Genomic DNA, 21713 nt, shown 5'->3' with positions numbered 1-21713 from the left:
GAATATTTCATTGACAATAAATGCACTTTGAACAAAATGTACAAAGATCTAGCACAAAGTTCAGGTTGCAAGTTTGATCGCTGAGCTGGAAGGCTTGCTTTCAGACGTTTTGCCATCATACTAGGTAACATTATCAGTGAGCCTCTGGCGAAGCCTTCACCGGGGGCTCAGTGATGATGTTATCTAACTTGGTGACAAAACGTCTGTAAACAAACCTTCCAGCTCAGTGAGCAAACTTACAACCTCAACCTCAATCTGAGCTACAAATCCTCTCGTAAATCTAGCACAAAGTATTGAAATGTTGTCGAGTGAATGACACAATTGCTTTGATTACAATGAAAGGCTGCATAACCAGGGATACACCAATCATCCAAAACTCACGCTAATCTCATCACAATTCTCAAGTACCAAAGACCCAGGTGAAGAAGTTCATGAACTACATCATACAGGGAGAATAAAACTTACATCTGATTTCTTGGCCCAATGGAGAGGTGTCCCTCCATAATGAGGATCTTCAGTGGAGATTTGACTTGGGTCTGTATCTAGGATAGCCTCAGCGCACCTACAGGGAAACGAATAGGAGAGATGACTGGTGTGAGTATTACTAGGCTACGCACTTACAGTCATGATTTTTTATGAATAATTTGGATTACAATAAAACAACCTAAGTATTAAATGAAATGTCTGAAAGGTGCAACTTGGCCCGAAATGAGATGTTCCTTTTCGTTTTCCCCATTTTCTCATGAAGGTAATGTGCAAATCCACAGACACCTTCCTATATAAGAGAGATATTTTGTGTGACAGCCTTGACGTTGAATACCAGAGTGACTAGTCAATGATTGACTGGATAACCATGCCAAGCATGACTTACTCTTGAGGTATGCATAAAAGAAAGACACACTGCTAAGATTTTCATCTTCAATGCATCAGACCAGATGAAAGAATGCCAAATCTTAAAGTATGCTGCTCTCTTTGGAATTTGGCATTCTCACACCTGTCCTGATACATACAAGACAGAAACATGTCTCTTTTACAAATAACCCTCAAGTTTTGTACTATTGAGGAACCATTAGCATCCTTCTTCAAGACTCCTGAACAGCCGAAGCTTCCATTCTTGCTGATGCTTTTCCTTCTAATTTAAGGGCATTATAACCAAAGGATTCCCCCAATTACTGATCCAGCTGATGTTCTCAATCCTATTAAAAAGCTAAGAATTAAACCTCAAATCCTCCTGATCCCAATGCCTTTTCCAACCGAATCACAATCAATTAATGGCATGGTATGATTTTCATTTTCCATTTAAATCTTTAATAGACTGTAGGGAAATAGGTTTTGAAAAATGTGGTGCTGGAAAAACACAGCAGGCCAGGCAGCATCCAAGGAGCAGGAGAATCGATGTTTCGGGCATAAGCCCTTCTTCAGGAAATAGGTGGTGACATCTTGTAAAATTACAGAGGAGGAAGTGCTAGATGTCTTGAAACGGGTAAAGGTGGATAAATCCCCAGGACCTGATCAGGTGTACCCGAGAACTCTGTGGGAAGCTAGAGAAGTGATTGCTGGGCCTCTTGTATCATCGATAGTCACAGGTGAGGTGCCAGAAGACTGGAGGTTGGCAAACGTGGTGCCACTGTTTAAGATGGGTGGTAAGGACAAGCCAGGGAACTATAGACCAGTGAGCCTGATGTCAGTGGTGGGCAAATTGTTGGAGGGAATCCTGAGGGAAAGGATGTACATGTATTTGGAAAGGCAAGGACTGATTAGGGATAGTCAACATGGCTTTATGCATGGGAAATCATATCTCACAAACTTGATTGAGTTTTTTGAAGAAGTAACAAAGAGGATTAATGAGGGAAGAGCAGTAGATGTGATCTATGTGGACTTCAGTAAGACGTTCGACAAGGTTCCCCGTGGGAGACTGATTAGCAAGGTTAGATCTCACGGAATACAGGGAGAACTAGCCATTTGGATACAGAACTGGCTCAAATGTAGAAGACAAAGGGTGGTGGTAGAGGATTGTTTTTCAGAGTGGAGGCCTGTGACCAGTGGAGTGCCACAAGGATCGGTGCTGGGTCCTCTACTTTTTGTCATTTACATAAATGATCTGGATGCAAGCATAAGAGGTACAGTTAGTAAGTTTGCAGATGACACTAAAATTGGAGGTGTAGTGGACAGTGAAGAGGGTTACCTCAGATTACAACAGGATCTTGACCAGATGAGCCAATGGGCTGAGAAGTGGCAGATGGAGTTTCATTCAGATAAATGTGAGGTGCTGCATTTTGGGAAAGCAAATCTTAGCAGGACTTATACACTTAATGGTAAGGTCCTAGGGAGTGTTGCTGAACAAAGAGACCTTGGAGTGCAGGTTCATAGCTCCTTTAAGTGGAGTCTCTGGTAGATAGGATAGTGAAGAAGGCTTTTAGTATGCTTTCCCTTAATTGTCAGAGAGTTGAGTACAGGAGTTGGGAGGTCATGTTGCGGCTGTACAGGACATTGGTTAGGCCACTGTTGGAATATTGCATGCAATTCTGGTCTCCTTCCTTCGGAAAGATGTTGTGAAACTTGAAAGGGTTCAGAAAAGATTTACAAGGATGTTGCCAGGGCTGGAGGATTTGAGCTATAGGGAGGGGCTAAACAGGCTGGGGCATTTGGATGGGTATATGAATAGGAAGGGTTTGGAGGGATATGGGCCGAGTGTTGGCAGGTGGGACTAGATTGGGTTGGGATATCTGGACAGCATGGACGGGTTGGACCGAAGGGTCTGTTTCCATGCTGTACAACCTTATGACTCTATGACTGTAATAGCTGATAACAGCATTGGGTACAGATGAGAAAGTGTTTCATCGTCCTACATCCTTAACATTTCCCAGAACCCATACTCACATTGAGTGTTTTGACCTGCAGAGATTTTCAGAGACAAAATAATGTTTTATCTGTGAGAAACTTACGTGGAATTGAAGTGGCATTTTGATCACTGCAACTGTAAAAGATATATTTCAAAACCAAATGGTTAATAATTACAGGTGTGCTCAAGTTATGTGCAAGAAATCCCAATTAGTGTCTCTTGGTAACCCTCTCTTAAATGCCAACTCTATCCTTGTACGTCAATTGTCTCAGAAAATTCAACTGATTACTATCAAGTTAGAGAACAGACAGCAATGGTGAATGATTATTTTTTAGACTGGAAGAAGGGATACAGTAGGATCCCCAGCAATCAGTACTGGGACCATTGCTTTCCTTGATATTTTAATGCCTTGGTCTTGGTTGCACAGGGCACAATTTCAATATCTGCAGACAAGATGAAACTTGCAAGATATTTTCAACTGTGAGCAGGACAGTGATAGATTTCAAGAGGACACAGATGTATGCGGAACGAATAGACAAGTAACAGATTGTGAACTGATATATTTTAATCAGAAGAATAAAGAAAGACAATACAAATAAAAGGTTAAATTGTAAACATAGCGCAAAAACAGAGAGACTTCAGGTACATGCGCACAATTCATTGAAGGTGACAGGGAAGTTTGAGAAAATGTTTACAAAGACACACAGGACCTTAGGCTTTATAGACAGAGGCATAGAGTACAAAAAGAAAAGAAATTGTGTGAACCTTTATAAGCACAGGTTTGGTCTCAACTGGAGAAGCACTGTACCCAATAATGGGCATCACACTTCAGGAAGGATGTGAATGCCTTAGAGAGGGTGTCGGGATAATTTGGGGACGAGGGATTTCAGTTACAGGTATAGATTGGAGAAGCTGATTTTGTTCTCCATAAAGGAAAGAAGGTTGAGAGGAGATCTAATAGAGATCTCCAAACTCATAGGGAGTTAAGGCAACGTAGACAGGGAGGAAACTTTTCCCATTTGGTGGAAATGTCAAAAACCAGAGGTCACCAAGTAATTAGCAACAGAACCAACAGCAACATGAGGGCAAACAGTTTTATGCAGCAGTGGTTACAAACTGGAATGCATATCCTGACAGAGTAGGGGCATCATAGAACATAGAACATTACAGCGCAGTACAGGCCCTTCAGCCCTCGATGTTGCGCCGCCCTGTCAAACTAATCTGAAGCCCATCCCACCTACACTATTCCATGTACGTCCATTTACCAGTCCAATGACGACTTAAATGCACTTAACTTGGCGAATCTACTACTGTTGCAGGCAAAGCATGCCATGCCCTTTCTACTCTCTGAGTAAAGAAACTACCTCTGACATCTGTCTTATATCTATCTCCCCTCACTTTAAAGTTGTGTCCCCTCATGTTTGCCGTCCCCATACTTGGAAAAAGGCTCTCCCTGTCCACCCTATCTAACCCTCTGATTATCTTGTATGTCTCTATTAAGTCACCTCTCAACCTTCTTCTCTCTAACGAGAACAGCCTCAAGGCCCTCAGCCTTTCCTCGTAAGACAGTCCTTCCATACCAGGCAACATCCTAGTAAATCCTCTGCACGCTTTCCAAAGCTTCCACATCCTTCTTATATTGCAGTGACCAGAACTGTACACAATACTCCAAGTGTGGCCGTACCAGAGCTTTGTACAGCTGCAGCACAACCTCCTGGTTCCGGATTTCAATCCCTCTATTAATAAAGGCCAAAACACTGCATGCCTTCTTAACAACCCTGTCAATCTGGGTTCAGGGATCCTATTCAGGGATGTGTGTACATGGACACCGAGATCTCTCTGCTCATCTGCACTCCCAAGAATCTTACCATTAGCCCAGTACTTTGCATTCCGATTACTCCGTCTAAAGTGTATCACCTCACACTTGTCCACATTAAACTCCATTTGCCACCTCTCAGCCCAGCTCTGCATCCTATCTATGTCTCTCTGCAACCTACTACATCCTTCGTCACTATCCACAACTCCACCGACCTTCATGTCGTCCGCAAATTTACTAACCCACCCTTCTAAGCCCTCATCCAGGTCATTTATAAAAATGACGAACAGCAGTGGACCCAACACCGACCCTTGCGGTATGCTGCTAGTAACTGGACACCAAGATGAACATGTTCCATCAACTACAACCCTTTGTCTTCTTTCAGCAAACCAATTACTGATCCAAACTGCTATGTCTCCCACAATCCCATTCCTCCGTATTTTGTATAATAGCCTACTGTGGGGAACCTTATCGAACGCCTTGCTGAAATCCATATACACATCAACTGGTTTACTCTCATCTACCTATTTGGTCACTTTGTCAAAAAACTCAATAAGATTCGTTAGGCACGATCTACCCTTCACAAAACCGTGCTGACTGTCCCCGATCAGATTATTCTTTTCGAGATGGTTATAAGTCCTATAAATCCTATCTCTTATAATGTTCAAATGTGGCTTTTGAAAAGGAATGGGGTAAACACTTTGAGAATGTGTGCGTTAGGGTAAGGAGAACAGACAGGGAAGTAGGACTAGATGAGACCTGCAGACAGGTGGCACAGATACAATGGGCTGAGAGGCCTTTTTCCATGCTGTAACCATTCGGTGAGTCTCATTCTAAGAGGGAGCACAAAAACAAAATAGTGTGGATGCTAGCAATCAGCCATAAAAACTGAAAATACTGAAAATGCTCAGCAAATCAGGCAGTATCTGTGCAGAGGGAAGCAGAGGTAAGGTTTCAGGTTGATAAGTTTTGTAATAATTAAGTAACCATGCTTTTCAACAGTATTATAGAGTCATAAAGTCATACAGCACGGAAACAGACCCTTCAGTCCAACTCATCCAAGCCGACCAGAAATCCTAAATTAATCTACTCCCATTTGCCAGCATTTGGCATATATCCTTCTAAAGCCTTCCTTTTCATATACCCATCTAGAAGCATTTTACATGTTGTAATTGTACCAGCCTCCACCACTTCCTAATATACCACTCTGCATGAAAAAGTTGGCCCTTAGGTCTCTTTTAAATCTTTCCCTTCTCAGCTTCAACCTATGCCCTGCAGTTCTGGACTCCCCTACCGTGGGGGAAAGATCTTTACGATTTATCCTATCCATACCCCTCATGATTTAATAAACCTCTAAAAGTTCACCCCTCAGCCTCCAACGCTCCAGGGAAAACAGCCCCAGCCTTTTCAGCCTCTCCTGATAGCTGAACCACTCAAACCCTGACAACATCCTTGTAAATCTTTTCTGAACCCTTTCAAGTTTAACGACATCTTTCCTATAGCAGCCTAACTGGCTTGCCATTCCTGATGAAGGGCTTATGCCCGAAACATCAATTCTCCTTCTCCTCGGATGCTGCCTGACCTGCTGTGCTTTTCCAGCACCACGCTCACAACTCTGATCTCCAGCATCTGCAGTCCTCACTTTCTACTTGCCAATGGATTTAGCCACATCAGCTTTTCTCAGTCAATACGCTTTTAACATTTGTATATAGATGTAGAAGAAGCAAAATTAAGCACGTATGACTGAGAATAGGAAGTTTTTCAGGTTTATTGTCAGTCAAAATAGCAATGGCAGGAGTAAATTCGGCCAAAGTGGTGGACTGGAAATGATCAGGACTCTAGCTTTTGGGTTCCTCGGCAAATTATACACAGATAAAGGAGAGGTCAAGATTCTATCACATAAGTGATGCAACCCATGGTTCAGCTGCATGAAAACTGTCAAAAATGTAAAATACTGACCAGCTGTCACTATCCATAGCCCAAGAATGAACTGTCATATTTACATGTAGTTTGGTTGTATGGAACTTGAGTATTGTTGAAAAAAGATGCATTTTGTCTTATGTTCATGGGGACAATTCGCAAGAAATACCAACGCAAAAAGGAAACATTTACAATGTACGAGGGAAAAAAGTGTCGATTGGTTGGCTAATGGATTTCAAATCAATAGAGGTGTGGCCATAAAGAACGCACTATTTAATGATGACTGGCAGTTCACTGCCAAGTTTTTTGTTAACCAAACCAGAAAATGGCTGTCACGTATTTTGCTATGTTGAAACAGGCAGAGTCTATGCACATCGTTAACAAGAGAAAAGGAAAACAAATGAATTTAAAGGATGAGGCAGGGTTGGAAACAGAAGCACAGGCAGTAATTAAGCAGCATTTGAAGGAGGGGAAAGATGGAGGAGTAGGAGGTTAAAACATTTCTTGCCCTTACCCTGCCTGGATGAACTTCATGGCTGTATGGATTGGATAACCGTGCGATCCAACAATATTACAATTGGCTTGGCAATGGAGCAGGGATTTAGCTACATCAGTTTTTCCCAGTCGACAAGCAACATGAAGTGGCGTCTCACCGCTATTGCTCAAGTGATTCACTCCAACAGAGCGGTGTTTGCTGAACAACTGTGAATTAGAAACAGACATGAAAAAGATGGAGAGAAAGATTAGGGTTTTTATCGTCTGATACAGCAGGTAAATATTGACTAGTTCATGGTCACTTAATCACTTTGCACCTGGGCTCACGTTTATCCCAAATGCACACTAAAGTCTCCCCTGCAAGATGGTCATTAAAATAATTTTGCTAAATAAATGTGGAAGGATCCAAGCCTGTTTCCAATGGGCATACAGTCCATAATATAACAATAATAGGCACTAGTGGGAGGCCTGGCATAGATACTTCATTTGGATCTAAGGAACTGAAATGGTAGCAATTTAAAGAGAAACATATGGATTGTGTTAAAATGCATGTAACGATTTCAGTTCTGTTAATTTTAGCAATCTGCTTCAGTCCCTCAAATTTGAAAAGAAAGCACACATGGCCCTTATATGAACATCTCTGAAAGAGAATAAGATGCTGGTCGATCAGCCACAGTCCACTGTGTAAGCAAGTTGGTTTCCTTTTGAGAACAGCATCGACAAACTGAAACAATTAGAAATTATGGCAGGGATACCTGTGTTAGCAATATGAATGCAGGAAGGCAACCTTGTATACTGCTTCCCATGAACCTCTGCATGAAAGCACAACCCTGTGTACATAACAGTGGAGACACCATTCAAAGCATTAATGGGATGGATGAAAAAGGATCCAGTTCATGCTTGAAGATTAAGATTATCTACAGTGACAGTTATTAAAGTTAATTTATTCTATTAAAATTCTAAGATGACAGCATTTGAAATATCACTGTACCAACACTTTGTCTACCTTTCACAATTGCTTTTTTATCCTGTCCCACCAAACTTGTTACCTAGATTCATAAGTTTCATACTATAATAAGCAAATTTAAATCCAGTCACAATTAATCAGCTTCTGGATGTCCAACACAACACTAAAAGACTTGATTCAGACAGTCATAAATGATGCTGCAAGATTCTTTTCATATTTCCTTCTGTGGTAATAGAAGTTCAATGAACGCCAGTGTTCAGGACATTTTTGGAAGCTGGACACTGGCCATAGAACATGGGAGTGGTTAAAATACAGCAGAAAATGATTAAATAGCAATTAGTAAACATGACTGGTGTTGTACCTGGGGAATTGAGTGACTAGGAGGAGTTGACCTGCAGTTTGCAAGAAGGCAGTCATCCAGCATTAAAACTAAATTGATTCTCAGCATTGCCTACAATACTGTCTGGACTGTTGTCTACTGCACACACAATCCTTCATTGCTAAACCATAATTCAGAACATAAGAAACAGGAGAAATAGGTCAAGCAGTACTTGGAGCCTAATTTTCCATTCAATAAGGTTGTGGCTTAATGTCTACACTAATTCCAAATTCCTAATCAAGCCCCATCTTCCCTTGATTCTCTTTGTCCCCGCATAGAGTTTTTTTCTCACACTATTTCTTTTGCCAACTACTTTAAATCAAGCCCTCTTGTTTTGCAAGCCTTTTACAAGCAGACATTTTTCCTTACTACGCTATCCAGACTCCTCATGATTTTGAATACCTCTATCAAATTTCTCTTCAAGGAAAGCCATTCCAACTTTTCCGATGGATCTTTTTAACTGAAGTTCCTCACCCCTGAAACTATTGTCATTCTGTTCAATATCTTCACATCCTTTCCTAAAGTGTGGCACACAGAACCAGACATAACACTCCAGCTGAGACCCAACTAGTGCCTTCTACAAATTCAACTTAACCTCCAAACTTGCTCCTGTACTCAATCCCACTATTAATGAAATGTAGGACACCGTAAGTCTTATTAGCCATTTTGTCAACCTCTCCTACCACCTTCAATAACTAATTCATATATTCTGTCACTTTTCCACGAATGTATCTGTTGAAGGTCTAAACTATGCTCTCAGTTTTCAATACTTGCAAGTTTCATATTGCCTACAAACATTGAAGTTGTGCCCTGCACACCTCTATTTGCGAAGCTCAATTTCAAAATTACCACAGCAACATCTGCAGAGTTAAAACAGCGGTACAATTTACTTATTTATTCAAAACCAGGAGCTGCATGTCACAACACACAAGGAATCATACAAGAAATAAAGAAAAGATAAAGGATACAGGATACAATTAGGAACAATTTAAAACAAACAAATCTATGGACATTAATTCAGGTAATTTGTGTCAGAGTCCAAGAGTGAGTCCAGTGAAGGTTCTTTTCTCTTAGAGTGTGGATTCAGGCAGGTTCAGCTGACTAAAGGGAGAATTACATTTTGTGGTTATGGAAGGCGCAGCAATGCAGCTGGCCTACTTTGCAGATAAGTACACATTTCTTCCTGAAACTACCCGATAAAGGAGGGTGAGATTTGTGATTTTACTCCAACTTGGCATCGGACTGTAATGTTAGCAGCCTTGTGATCATTACCAGACTGAAGCGAGGTGATCCAGAAATTACAGGTGCTAAGGTGAGAATTTGGTTATGTGACTGTTTCTGGATGAGCCAAGCTTCAACTTAGAGGGCTTTCCATGCTGCTGGTCAGAACACTATTTGTGAAAGAGCAATGGTGAGTTGTGAGCATCATTTCATGCAAAATGAGTTTCATAGCTCATATGCAGAGATTTGTCATGTCACTGTACCTGACCCTTTCAGGGAATATATCTTGGTTTTGCCCAGACTCCCACTACTTTTCCATAGACAAGCTAAACATTATGATTTATGCACAACGGTCGTTTCTCCCTAAATGGTCTCCTAATGACACTTGATTCACCTCATTTCCAGTAACAGATGCAGTGGGTTTCACATTGGTTTCAAATTACACTTATGAAGAAAATTCTCCTGTATACCTCCGAGGAACTCCTTCCTCCATATTTGCTCTTTTCACTACCACCATCCACCAAGTTTGTAACTGATAAAAAATATCAATCATTATAAGTACAATAATTCTTGCATATTCCTATAATCAAGCTTCTTAGGTATATCAATTCTGTATTTAACCTCTCTGGACCATCCTCCACATCCAGTAATGCAAATACCAGCAACACACCTTCTGTCCCACCAGAGGTCCGGACACCCTTGACCATTGCTACACAACCATCAAAGATGCCTACAGCTCCATTCCTTAATCACATTTTGGAAAATCAGACAAGATTCTGCTCCTTCTCCTGGCTTACAAGCAGAAACTGAAAAGTTAGGACCCAGTCAAGAAAACTGTGCAGTGTTGATCCAAGGAAACTGAAAGGCTTCTAGGGGACTGCTTAGAGTCAGTGGAGTGGTTCATATTCAAGAACTTAGCTGCCAGCCTAAACAAAAATGTCACTACTATTACAGACCTCATGAGTAAGTGTGTAGAATCCTGCGTGCCGAAGAAGTTAATCCTAACTTTCCCCAACCATAAACCACGGATAAACTAGGAGATCCACTCCAGTCCAGGTCTGAGGTGTTCAAGTTGGGCAACCCTGATCAATACAGGAAATTCAGGCACAATCTTCATAAGGCCACCAGGGACACCAAGAGGCAATGCCAAACTTAGCTTGAGACCCAGACTAACCACATAGACATCCCTTATTTGTGGTAAGGCTTATGCAACATATAAACCTACAAAGCAAAGTCAAACAGAGCCCAGTCCGTCACGCAAACCAGCTTCCCATCCAGTGACTTCATCTATACATCCCGCTGCAACAGGAAAGCATCCAACAAATCAAAGACCCCTTCCACATTGGTTATACTCTCTTCCACCCCTTCAATCAGGCGGAAGATAAAGAAGTTTGAATGCACACATAAACAGATTCAAGAACAGCTTCTTCCCCGCTGTTGTCAGACTTTTGAACGGACCTCTTTAATGTTAAACTTGCTCTTTCACTGCACCTTCTAGGACAGCTGTAACATTATATCCTGCACTCTGTTCTGTTACCCTGATGCACTTGCATAGTACAATCAGCCTGCAAAGTATATAAGACAACACTTTTCATTGTACCTCAGTACAGATGACAGTGATAAATCAAATCAAATCAAAGTCCTCCATGATAAATACTGCAACTTCTTCTTTCCCTATCTTGCCTCAAAAACCCCATATCAGCACTTCCCAAATTTGTTTTTCCTCATATTATGACCCCATTTTGATGTTTGAAAATTGCCTTGACCCCAAAAAGCTTGGCATGTTAACACACAATAGGTGCAGTTCAGACTTCAAGAAGCAGCCTGTTAGGGAAACCACCCTTTAAAAAAAAAATTAAAGAATTTAAAGAGAGCCATGCGGCTAGAAGCAGCCAGTCTGAGTTCCATTAGCAAATCGTTCCACAGGGAATTCAGTCCCAGTTCTGTTAAGGTGAAACCTTCCCAGGGTCTAAAAGTTCTCCTCCTGAGCTGGTCTTAATGTCTCAAGAATCTAAAGCCCTCCCTTCTGTACCATTCTTCCAGCTGGATATTCATCTGTCTTATCCTATCTAATATGGATGTGGATGTCGGTTTGCTCACTGAGCTGGAAGGTTCATGTTCAGACGTTTCATCACCATACTAGGTAACATCTTCAGTGAGCCTCTGGACGAAGCATTGCTGACGATTCCTGCTTTCTATTTATATGTTTGGGTTGGTGATGTCATTTCCTGTGGTGGTGTCATTTCCTGTTCTTTTTCTCAGGCGGTGGTTGAACCGGAACTCTATCAACAAACACATTGACTTGGACCCAATTTACCACACCCTGAGAAAAAGAACAGGAAATGACATCACCACCCCAAAGAAACCCAAACATATAAATAGAAAGCAAGAATCATCAGCAATATTTCATCCGGAGGCTCACTGAAGATGTTACCGAGTATGGTGATGAAACATCTGACCATGAACCTTCCAGCTCAGCACCAAACCTACATCAGAACCTCAACCTGAACTACAAATCTTCTCAAAACTCCCTATGTAATATACTCTATCATACATAGAAGTTGGAGTGATTTAGTAATCAGTAATGTTGAAGTCCTGCTTGCTACTTTAGTACCTAGTTTTCCAACTTCTGACCTTAAGACCATCACCATTTTTCTACTTCCATCATGTGGACCACAACTGCAGGCTGTTCACACTTCCCACTGAGAGAGTTCTACAGCTTTTCAGTGGCATCCTTACACATATCAGCAGTGGTGCAACATACCAGCTTGGACACATGTCTCAAGCTGCAGAAGCAGTTGTCCCGACAAGAAAATGAGGACATTAATGGATCTAAATAAAATCACACTCCAGACCTATCAGTAATATTATAGTATTCACACAGTGGCTCATGCTCATAAAATATAAAAGTTGCCATCCTCAATTATTTCTTGCATTTAAGTATATATTATATCTTGCTGCAACTTAATCTTTTAATAATTTCTAGGAAAACTCATTGTCAATTCTCTCACATGAACCCAAATGAAGAGTCAGTGTTCTAATATATTGACCAAGAGATGCTTCAGCACATCATTGAACCATGACAGGTACTATATAAAAACAATTTCTCTCTGTCTTTTACATCACTAAGCTTGAAAAGAATATGAGACAAGGAAAATCAGGAGCTGATGATTAGGTAATATTTTAGTATGAGTTTTTAAAAGTTGCAGGTGACCTGGAAGATAAAAGATGACAAGCATTTTCACTGAGAAACATAAGTAGTGTAGGCATTTGTGCAAGGAGGATCGATTTCAATATAGTGAAGATACAGAGTAGGAGAAACAGCATGTGGGATGATGTACTTGGAGCTTTGGTCCAAGAGCTTACAATTATTTACTGTTTTAACAATCCTCCAAACTAGTACAGTTTAACTGCTGAGTGTTATGAACAAATCTGTTTACACAATCCTCTGGAACTTGGCAGCTCACCATTACAAAGGGAACACTTTGACCCATTTCAGGTCCACAGGGAGAATGGGTTTCTCATCAAATGTGGACATGTCTCTAATTGCACAATGTTCTGTGTAGAAATCGTCCCATGCAAACTTCATATCTTTGCAGATTGAGCTAGAGCATGAAGCTCATTAAACATGAAATCTGTCTCCACATACAACACTGCAAATAGCTGGCAAGGGGAACAAATCAAATAAACTCCCTGCTGCAAGTAGACTAAACACCTGTCACAACCAACGTTTTGCTCCTAAATATTGCTTCATCATGCTAGAAGCTTGGCGAAAATACAGTTTAACCATTTCTAAGCTCTTCCATCTTGATTCTCAACAGGCAAAGAACAGGCATTTTTATATCACTTCAAACCCTTATGAAGGGCTAAATGAAGGGAAGTTTTATTTAAAAGTCATGCAGCATTTCACTAACATTCCAGTACCAAAGTGCCACAACAACGTTGGGTTGACTCTTTGCGTTATCCATTTTATTTTTAGGCACACTGGTTCATAAATTCTTCTGAGTCTTGACATATTCAGCATTTAGACAACTCAAAAATCTTTAATGAAGTATGACATTGCAGGTCATTTAAGAAAATAGGTCAAAATGAACAAGTTTTATTTGTATGTATAAGATTATTAAAGGATTGGACACTCTGGAGGCAGGGAGCATGTTTCTGTTGATGGGTGAGTCCCGAACCAGAGGACACTGTTTAAAAATAAGGGGTAGGCCATTTAGAACAGTGTTGAGAAATTTCTTCACCCAGAGAGTGGTGGGTGTGTGGAATGCTCTGCTCCAGAAGGCTGTGGAGGCCAAATCTCTGGATACTTTCAAGAAAGAGTTGGATAGAGCTCTTAAGGATAGTGGAATCAAGGGTTATGGGGATAAGGCAGGAACAGGATACTGATTGAGGACGATCAGCCATGATCATAATGAATGGTGGTGCTGGCTCGAAGGGCAGAATGGCCCACTCCTGCACCTATTGTCTGTTGTCTATATAGGGCCTGTAATGCAACAAAATATTTCAAAATGCCTGATAGAAACACTGTCATCCAAACTTTGAGCAAGTCACATAAAGAGATATTAGGGCAGAGAACAAAAGATCAATCTGAAGTGTAAACTGTCCAATCAGTGTCTCAGCTTGTAAAAATCATATATTTTTATGTTTGAGTTTTTGTTTTAAATGTGGACTGAAATGAGAAAGAACAGTTTTTAAACCAGGGATTTACAAGAATTGCTATATGTCAGAAAAGCAAGTAACCTGACACTCAAGACAAGCATCTTTTATACATCTGCTCAAACGAGCAATAACTTAAATTTAGTTTGCAGACAAACCAGAGCTGAGCGGGTTGTGTACAGATTGAGCTTTGATTGGTAACAAGAAGCAGATTTGTTTGTGGACTAGTGACCAGTTATCAATGCCAAATGAATTCCTGATGAAGAGCTTTTGCCCGAAACATCATTTCTCCTGCTCCTTGAATGCTGCCTGACCTGCTGTGCTTTTCCAGCACTACACTCTCGAACTCTAATCTCCAGTCCTCACTTTCACCAAGCCCCCTTTCTTCAAGCCTGAAGAAAACCATTTTATCTTGCCTTCAAAGTTTACTGCAAGCTGCAACTTTTAATTGATTAAGTCAGAAACCTTTTAAAAGTGAACCAACCACCCTGTGCCTCTTGCAAACCAGTGAAAGGATGCAGAAAAGGAAGGCTAAGAAGGCTCTTTCTGATCAGCAGGAACCACCTCAACAGATCTTGTGAATAAAGACTATTTTACTACTCTACCAGTTTTTTCTCCATGTGTTTGTTGTTCTATGGGGGATGTGTATGTCTGTCGAGAGTGTTTAGATTAGATTAGATTACTTACAGTGTGGAAACAGGCCCTTCGGTCCAACAAGTCCACACCGCCCCGCCGAAGCGCAACCCACCCATACCCCTACATCTACCCCTTGCCTAACACTACGGGCAATTGAGCATGGCCAATTCACCTGACCTGCACATCTTTAGAGTGTGGGAGGAAACCGGAGCACCCGGAGGAAACCCACGCAGACACGGGGAGAATGTGCAAACTCCACACAGAGTCGCCTGAGGCGGGAACAGCAGGCCTGACAGCATCCAAGCAGCAGGAGAATCGATGTTTTGGGCATAAGCTCTTCATCAGGAATGCCCGAAATGTCGATTCTCCTGCTCCTCGGATGCTGCTTGACCTGCTGTGCTTTTCCAGCACCACACTCTCAACTCTGATCTCCAACCGCTGCAGTCCTCACTTTCTCGTGTGTGTCTATAAGAGCAAGTTTATAAGAAAATTAGAGGTTTACTTCATACAGCCCATCGCTAATGGTTCGTAACTGTTTGCCTGTAGCTTGAGTCAATTTACTTATAATAAGTAGCAATTCAGTTTAAGTACAAAAACTTGGTCCATGGACCCTGTGGAGAGTGGAGAGGTGCTAAATGAATATTTTTCACCTGAGTTTCACTCAGGAAAAGGAGAATATTGTAGAGGAGAAGACTGAGACACGGACTACTAGTCTGGAAAGGACTGAGGTTAGTAAGAAGGAGGTGTTATCAATTCTAGAAGGTGTGAAAGTAGATAAGTCCCCTGGGCCAGATGGGATTTTTCCGAGAATTCTCTGGGAAGCTAGGAAGAAGATGGCCGAGTCTTTGGCCTTGAAATTTGAATCGTCATTGTCTACACGTTTAGTACCAGAGGTCTGGAGGATTGCAAATGTTGTGCCCTTGTTCAAGAAGGGCAGTAGAGATAACCCAAGTAATTATAGACCAATGAGCCTTACGTCTATTGTAGGAAAAGTTTTGGGAAGGATTATAAGAGATAGGATTTATAATCATCTCGCAAGCAACAATTTGATTGGAAATAGTCAACATGGATCTGTCAAGAGCAGGTCATGTTTCACAAACCTCATTGTTGTTTGGAGGTGACCAAGCATGTGGATGAGGGTAGGGCAGTTGACGTAGTGTACATGGACTTCAGCAAAGCCTTTGATAAAGTTCCACATGGCAGACTACGAGAGAAAATCCGGAGGCATGGGATTGAAGGTAATTTAGCAGTTTGGATTAGAAACTGGCTTTCTGTCAGAAGGCAACAAGTGGTGGTTGATGGAAAATATTCAGCCTGGAGTCCGGTTACTAGTTGTGTGCCAAAAGGATCTGTTTTGGGACCACTGTTGTTTGTTAATTTTATAAACGCAGGCATAAGTGGATGGATTAGTAAGTTTGCAGATGATACTAAAGTCAGTGGAGTGATGGACAGTGTGGAAGAATGCTGCAGGTTGCAGGGAGACTTGGATAAACAGCAGAACTGGGCTGAAATGTAACAAATGGAGTTCAATGTAGATAAATGTGAGGCGATTCACTTTAGGAAGAATAACAGGAAGGCAGAATACTGGGTCAATGGAAAGATTCTTGGTAGTGTGAATGTGCAGAGGAATCTTGGTGTCCATGTACATAGATCCCTGAAAGTTGCCATCCAGGTTGACAGTGCTGTTAAGAAGGCATATTGTGTTAGGTTTTATTGGTAGAGGGATTGAGTTTCAGAACCATAATGTCATGCTGCAACTGTACAAAATGCGAGTGCGACCTCACTTGGAGTATTGTGTGCAGTTCTGGATGCAGGACTGATGTGGAAGGAAGGATGTGGAAGCATTGAGATAGGTGCAGAGGAGATTTACCAGGATGTTGCCTGATCTGAAGCGAAAGTGTTATGAGGAAAGGCTGAGGGACTTGGGTCTGTTCTCATTGGAGAGAAGAAGGCTAAGAGGCGAGTTAGTAGAGACATCCAAGATGATCAGATGACCAGAGGATTAGATAGGGTGGACAGTGAGAGTCTTTTTCCCAGGATGATGTGAGGATAAGCAAGTAGATGATGATGAGATAGTTCTAGGGTGATGGGCTTAAATTAATTCAAAGGTCAGTGCAACATCGAGGGCTGAAGGGCCTGTTCTGTGCTGTACTGTTCCATGCTATCTGTCAACCCAATTCTAAGAAGGCAAATAAGTTTTGGAATGGAACAAAGACAGAAATTGCTGGAAAAGCTCAGCAAATCTGGCAGCATCAGTGGAGAGAAATCAGAGTCGACATTTCTGAAGGGTCACAGATTCTGCCAGACCTGCTGAACTTTTCCAGCAATTTCTGTTTGTTTCTGGATTTACAGGATCTGCTGTTCTTTTGGTTTTTAAATTTTGGAATGGTTTATGTGTTTTTATAATCTGTAAGTTTTATGACGTCTCTGAAAATAGCAGGGTTTGATTTCAAGTACACTACCCCATGAGTTGTGACAACTAGAAACTTGAAAAACACCAGGTTTATTACTTTGTCAGTGTTAAGTTGGTTAAACTTAGCCAAAACTAACACTCACAGCTGACAAGTACTGCAGATAGCAAAGACAACCGAATTATTTTGCAATTGCTTAGAATAAAATTGCAATTTGCAAGTCTTTGTAGATTTTACGTTCAAGTTGCCTCACTTATCAAGAACAAAAAAAACAGCAAATAGAATGGTGAATTACATAGACGTAAGTCAGAAAACCCTAATATCCAAAATGCACAGGCAAAACATACTTCATGGACCGTGTCCATCACTGTAGACAAAGGGAAGAATTCAAACACTTGAGGATATGCTGCTCAGAGACATGAGACTCATCCTTGCTGTCAAAGATTTGAATTATAAAGGAAGGATTGGGTAAACTTGGAAGAGAATTGACCTTCTAAAGGTAAGAAAATGGAAAATCAGAAAGCTACTTCAAATTAGACATCCAGAGAGGGATTTTGACACATTAAAAGTCAAAAGTTTATAGAGATATCAGGGAAATTTGAAGAATGATCAATACAGGGTAAGACATTTCCCAGTTTGAAGCTGAATCAAAATCTTGACGGCTTTTAAAGAATGAGCAGAAGCTGCTAGGGCGGCAGTTTAAAATATTCCTGCCTGGATGTGCTGGGAATAGTCAACCTGCAATTATTGTGATTGTTGCAGGTAAATGGTGGGACAATGCTCTTCACTGATGCAGTCATGAGAACAAACCCACTGTTCATGTCCAGGTTCAGACATTGGAAGCAGCCACTTCAGTCAGACATCAGAAGGCTGGTTAGTACACATGGACTGGCATCTTTAGTAAAAGGAGGATGTATGCTGCATGGATACGGTCAGCTAGGATAGCTGCAGGGTGCTCACTGTTTACAAAGGCTTCGGGTGGGGCAGCTTGGCCATCTGATGCTATGCCTCAGTCACAGTACCTACCAGCCTTCTGGCTGAAACTTTACTTTCTCTTTTAAAGATTTTCCAAAAGTATGAGCCAGCCTGTTAGAAAAAATCAGTTTTTCCACTTTCTTTCATCATCCTTTGCTGTTTCATTTTGGTTTCCCAAAATAACACAGTTGTTTGCAAACTTAAGTTTCAATTCTGAATGGCATTTCTTCAAATCGAGCTTTCTATTTTCTCAGTGGTCTATCATTTCAGTTTAATTTTATCTATGTTACCGTTTTCCAGAGTCACACTCTCCCCCTCGTCACCTTCTGTCCGCCCACCAAAGTTCATGCAACCAGATATATGATCCTGTGCACCAACTACCAATTCTTAGTACCATATGTTTTGTTAAATGCCCATGATTCAATATGAAACTTGACTGCTTGCTCCAGGGGATGTATCTACTATTGCGAGCAAACACATCTTTCCATTTGTGGAAACCATCATTGCAGAGACATAATGAATCTTCCTGCAGCACAGATCAGTCAATACAATGTAGAAAGAGTTTTCCGATTTGGAAAGGTATTTTCAAATTCAGACTTAAGCTTTCCATTTCACGGGCACTTCAAGCTAAAGCCAAACGACTGGCATGTCGAAGACACAGAGTCATAGCGATATACAGCACGGAAACAGACCCTTCAGTCCAGATATTCTGAATTATTCTAATGTAATTTGCCAGCATTTGGCCCATAACCCTCTAAACCCTTCCTTTTGATCCAAGTACTAAAAGCTGAAGGTATTAACCCAACTGAGCTAGGAATCTCCGTGGGTCGTCATCTTTCTTTTTTACTGCGAGTATGTTTCACATGAAAAGGTACCTTTGATAGAGAGTGTTTTCTAATTTCTTTAAGAGTTAGATGTTAGATTGGCAGTTAGCTCTCTGGCCGTTTCTCCCTCCGCGGCAGGTGCTCGCTGACCAATTTTCAAAATGTCTGCATTCTTATACTCCCCCAACATGGGATAGTCTCATCGGTTCCATGTTGGCAAAACAATAAATTCAAACTTGATTGGGTGTTAGTATCCTGGGGCATAATTTAAACTGATTGGTTAAATTCGAATTGTTGGCAAAACAGCAACTTAAACTCAGGTATCCATTTCACAGCCAAATGTTACATATTTTCAATTTTCCAAGCATGCAAATGAACAACAAATTACTAAGATAACAAAGGCTTTATACATCTTATATGTTTTACTGGCTGTTGGTCCTATGCAGAACCAAAATGTTAATCATATCAGAGTCTACATTAGCAAAGAGTCAAATCTCAGTACAAAACAAGTGTCTCCTGCCAAGTTTTTTTTCCAAGACCATAAATAATAATTACAATGTAAAATCCTCCTTTCCTGGTGCAAATAAGGAAATGCTTGAACAGTTTCTTCATTCCACAGTACCAAATGGCTCCTTTTGACAACAAAAAATTGAGTGAAAAGTCAGATAGCAAGCAGGATTATTGAGATCACTAGACACCACAGCCAAGATTGACCATATCTTCACACTGGTGCTTCCAACAAGGGTCAGTCAGTAACAATCAGAACCCTGCACAAATGTTTTCCTGGCTTAAAGTGGGGGACACTCACCACCACCCTCCTCCTTACATCCCACTTCTCTCCATCCCTGTCCAAGCACTCTTAACAAAAATGGAACTTGGAAGCTTGTGCATCTGTATGGTCAAATGAAATACTGATCAAGTGTGCTCAGGGATATCCACATATGAGGAGATGCACCACAGCATGAATACACTAAAGTGCACTTTGTAAAGACCTGAAACAGTCGCATGGTGGTACAGATGTTAAATATTTATGCCAAGTGGGATATGCTGCCAAAGCTTTTCACGAGCACTCATCATGGCAAACACAAGTTGATAAACTGACTTGCCAACCTCTCTGCACCCTTTTCTCTTGTAGCATACATTATGGTGATACTTTGAAATTTGGAAGTCTTGCATTAGCCTTGATGAGTACAAGATAAACACCTTCAGCAACTTATCTCTCATTTCGGCAAAACCCAAAAACTTCGAAATTTTCCTTGCCACCATTTGCCAGAGGCAAGTAACTAACTTGCCACCAGGCCTCTGTCAATGACACACTTTTTACATGGAAGAAAACTTGGAAAGGAAGTAGGCCAGTCAGCAGGTAAACTTTTCACCTCTTTCTTTCATAGTCCAGGTGGGACTAGCATAATTATAGACTTTCCAGTTCCCTTCCAAGTATTCTCCCTTCCTACATAATGAAGCTAATTTATCAACATACCTTTAAGGTTTTAGGCTTTTGAAAAGACTTAAAGGAACTGAACAGACAGGACTTGAAAACTGTTGAACCTAGACTAGAGGTTAAGTACATTAGCTCAAATTGCTCAAAATAGCCACACCACATTCAAGCATCTTTTTTCACACCCAAACGCAGCACAACTTAAAAAATGTTTTTACCAAGATGATCTTGTTTCTTACTATTTATAAACCCATTGTCTAAATATTTCTTACAATATACTTCGCAGAAATTATTGGGACAAAAGTGCACCCTTGCAAAGTATGTTTAATCTCAAACAGTTACAGTCAATTTACCCCATAGACTGTGCACACACGCAGCTTCTCCAAGGTTCCACACACAGCAATCGGTGTCGGCATGTAAATAGTGGCCTTGACTTCTGAGGTCCACACAACCAGTAAGAAAACAAGAGGGAACGGTGGTTATAATGTATGTTGCTAATACATGCTGCTTTTCAATAACCTGGACATTTTCACCTCAAAATGCATAATATAGAAAATCTGACTTTGCAAAAAAGCTTAGCAAATACTCTGCTTAAGATAAACCTGGATAGAGCGCTGGTTTTGCAGAGTGCACTGGTGACAAATAGTGCTGCACTGGTGGACAATATACTAGACGCAGGGTAAAACGTACAGCTCCACTAAAAGCTTTACTGAGCAAACTCACGAGAAGAGCACAGCAATAGCGGTACTAGCTGTGAAGTTCAGGGAGTATAAAGTGAGAGGAGCCAGGTGCGTAGCTGGAAAAGTCGTGAAAGCTCTTCACTCTATCTAAACTGTATTGTATCTGACCTGAGAGTATAAGACGTCATCATCAGCTGCAGACAGACATATCTATGTTCCATTTCTCAGAAATGTCACTCTTCACCTTTAGAAGCACAAAAACAAGTGTTAATAAATTCACATGCACATGCACATGCACACACACGCACACACACACCACCATTCACAATCTATGAACTAAATTCCCACAGGTAAAATGGTTGATTGATACAAGCTAATTTTATCCAACAATCTCTTGCAACTGTTCTCTCTCACTCCTTCTCTGGTGCACACTGTACTATACTTCCAACC

The 21713-nt window shown here is 41.0% G+C and overlaps 1 protein-coding gene across 7 annotated transcripts in view; it reads right to left on the bottom strand.

The window, feature by feature from the left end:
• pla2g6 (phospholipase A2, group VI (cytosolic, calcium-independent)) overlaps positions 1-21713 on the bottom strand; it is an 85230-nt gene that overhangs the window by 32221 nt on the left and 31296 nt on the right. For 6 of the 7 annotated variants that reach the window (XM_072588663.1, XM_072588658.1, XM_072588659.1 and 3 more), the window contains exons 5-6: positions 7093-7280; positions 466-562 (exon numbers count right to left, since the gene is read on the bottom strand). In XM_072588663.1, coding sequence (XP_072444764.1) covers positions 466-562; positions 7093-7280 — 285 coding nt within the window. Of the gene's footprint in view, positions 1-465; positions 563-7092; positions 7281-20936; positions 21019-21713 lie in introns of those variants that run through there. The other variant, XM_072588664.1, reaches the window with a different exon arrangement.

Source organism: Chiloscyllium punctatum, chromosome 18 (genome assembly GCF_047496795.1).
Source record: "Chiloscyllium punctatum isolate Juve2018m chromosome 18, sChiPun1.3, whole genome shotgun sequence".
Taxonomy (NCBI): Eukaryota; Metazoa; Chordata; class Chondrichthyes; order Orectolobiformes; family Hemiscylliidae; genus Chiloscyllium; species Chiloscyllium punctatum.
This window is presented reverse-complemented; position numbering and strand designations above follow the sequence as displayed.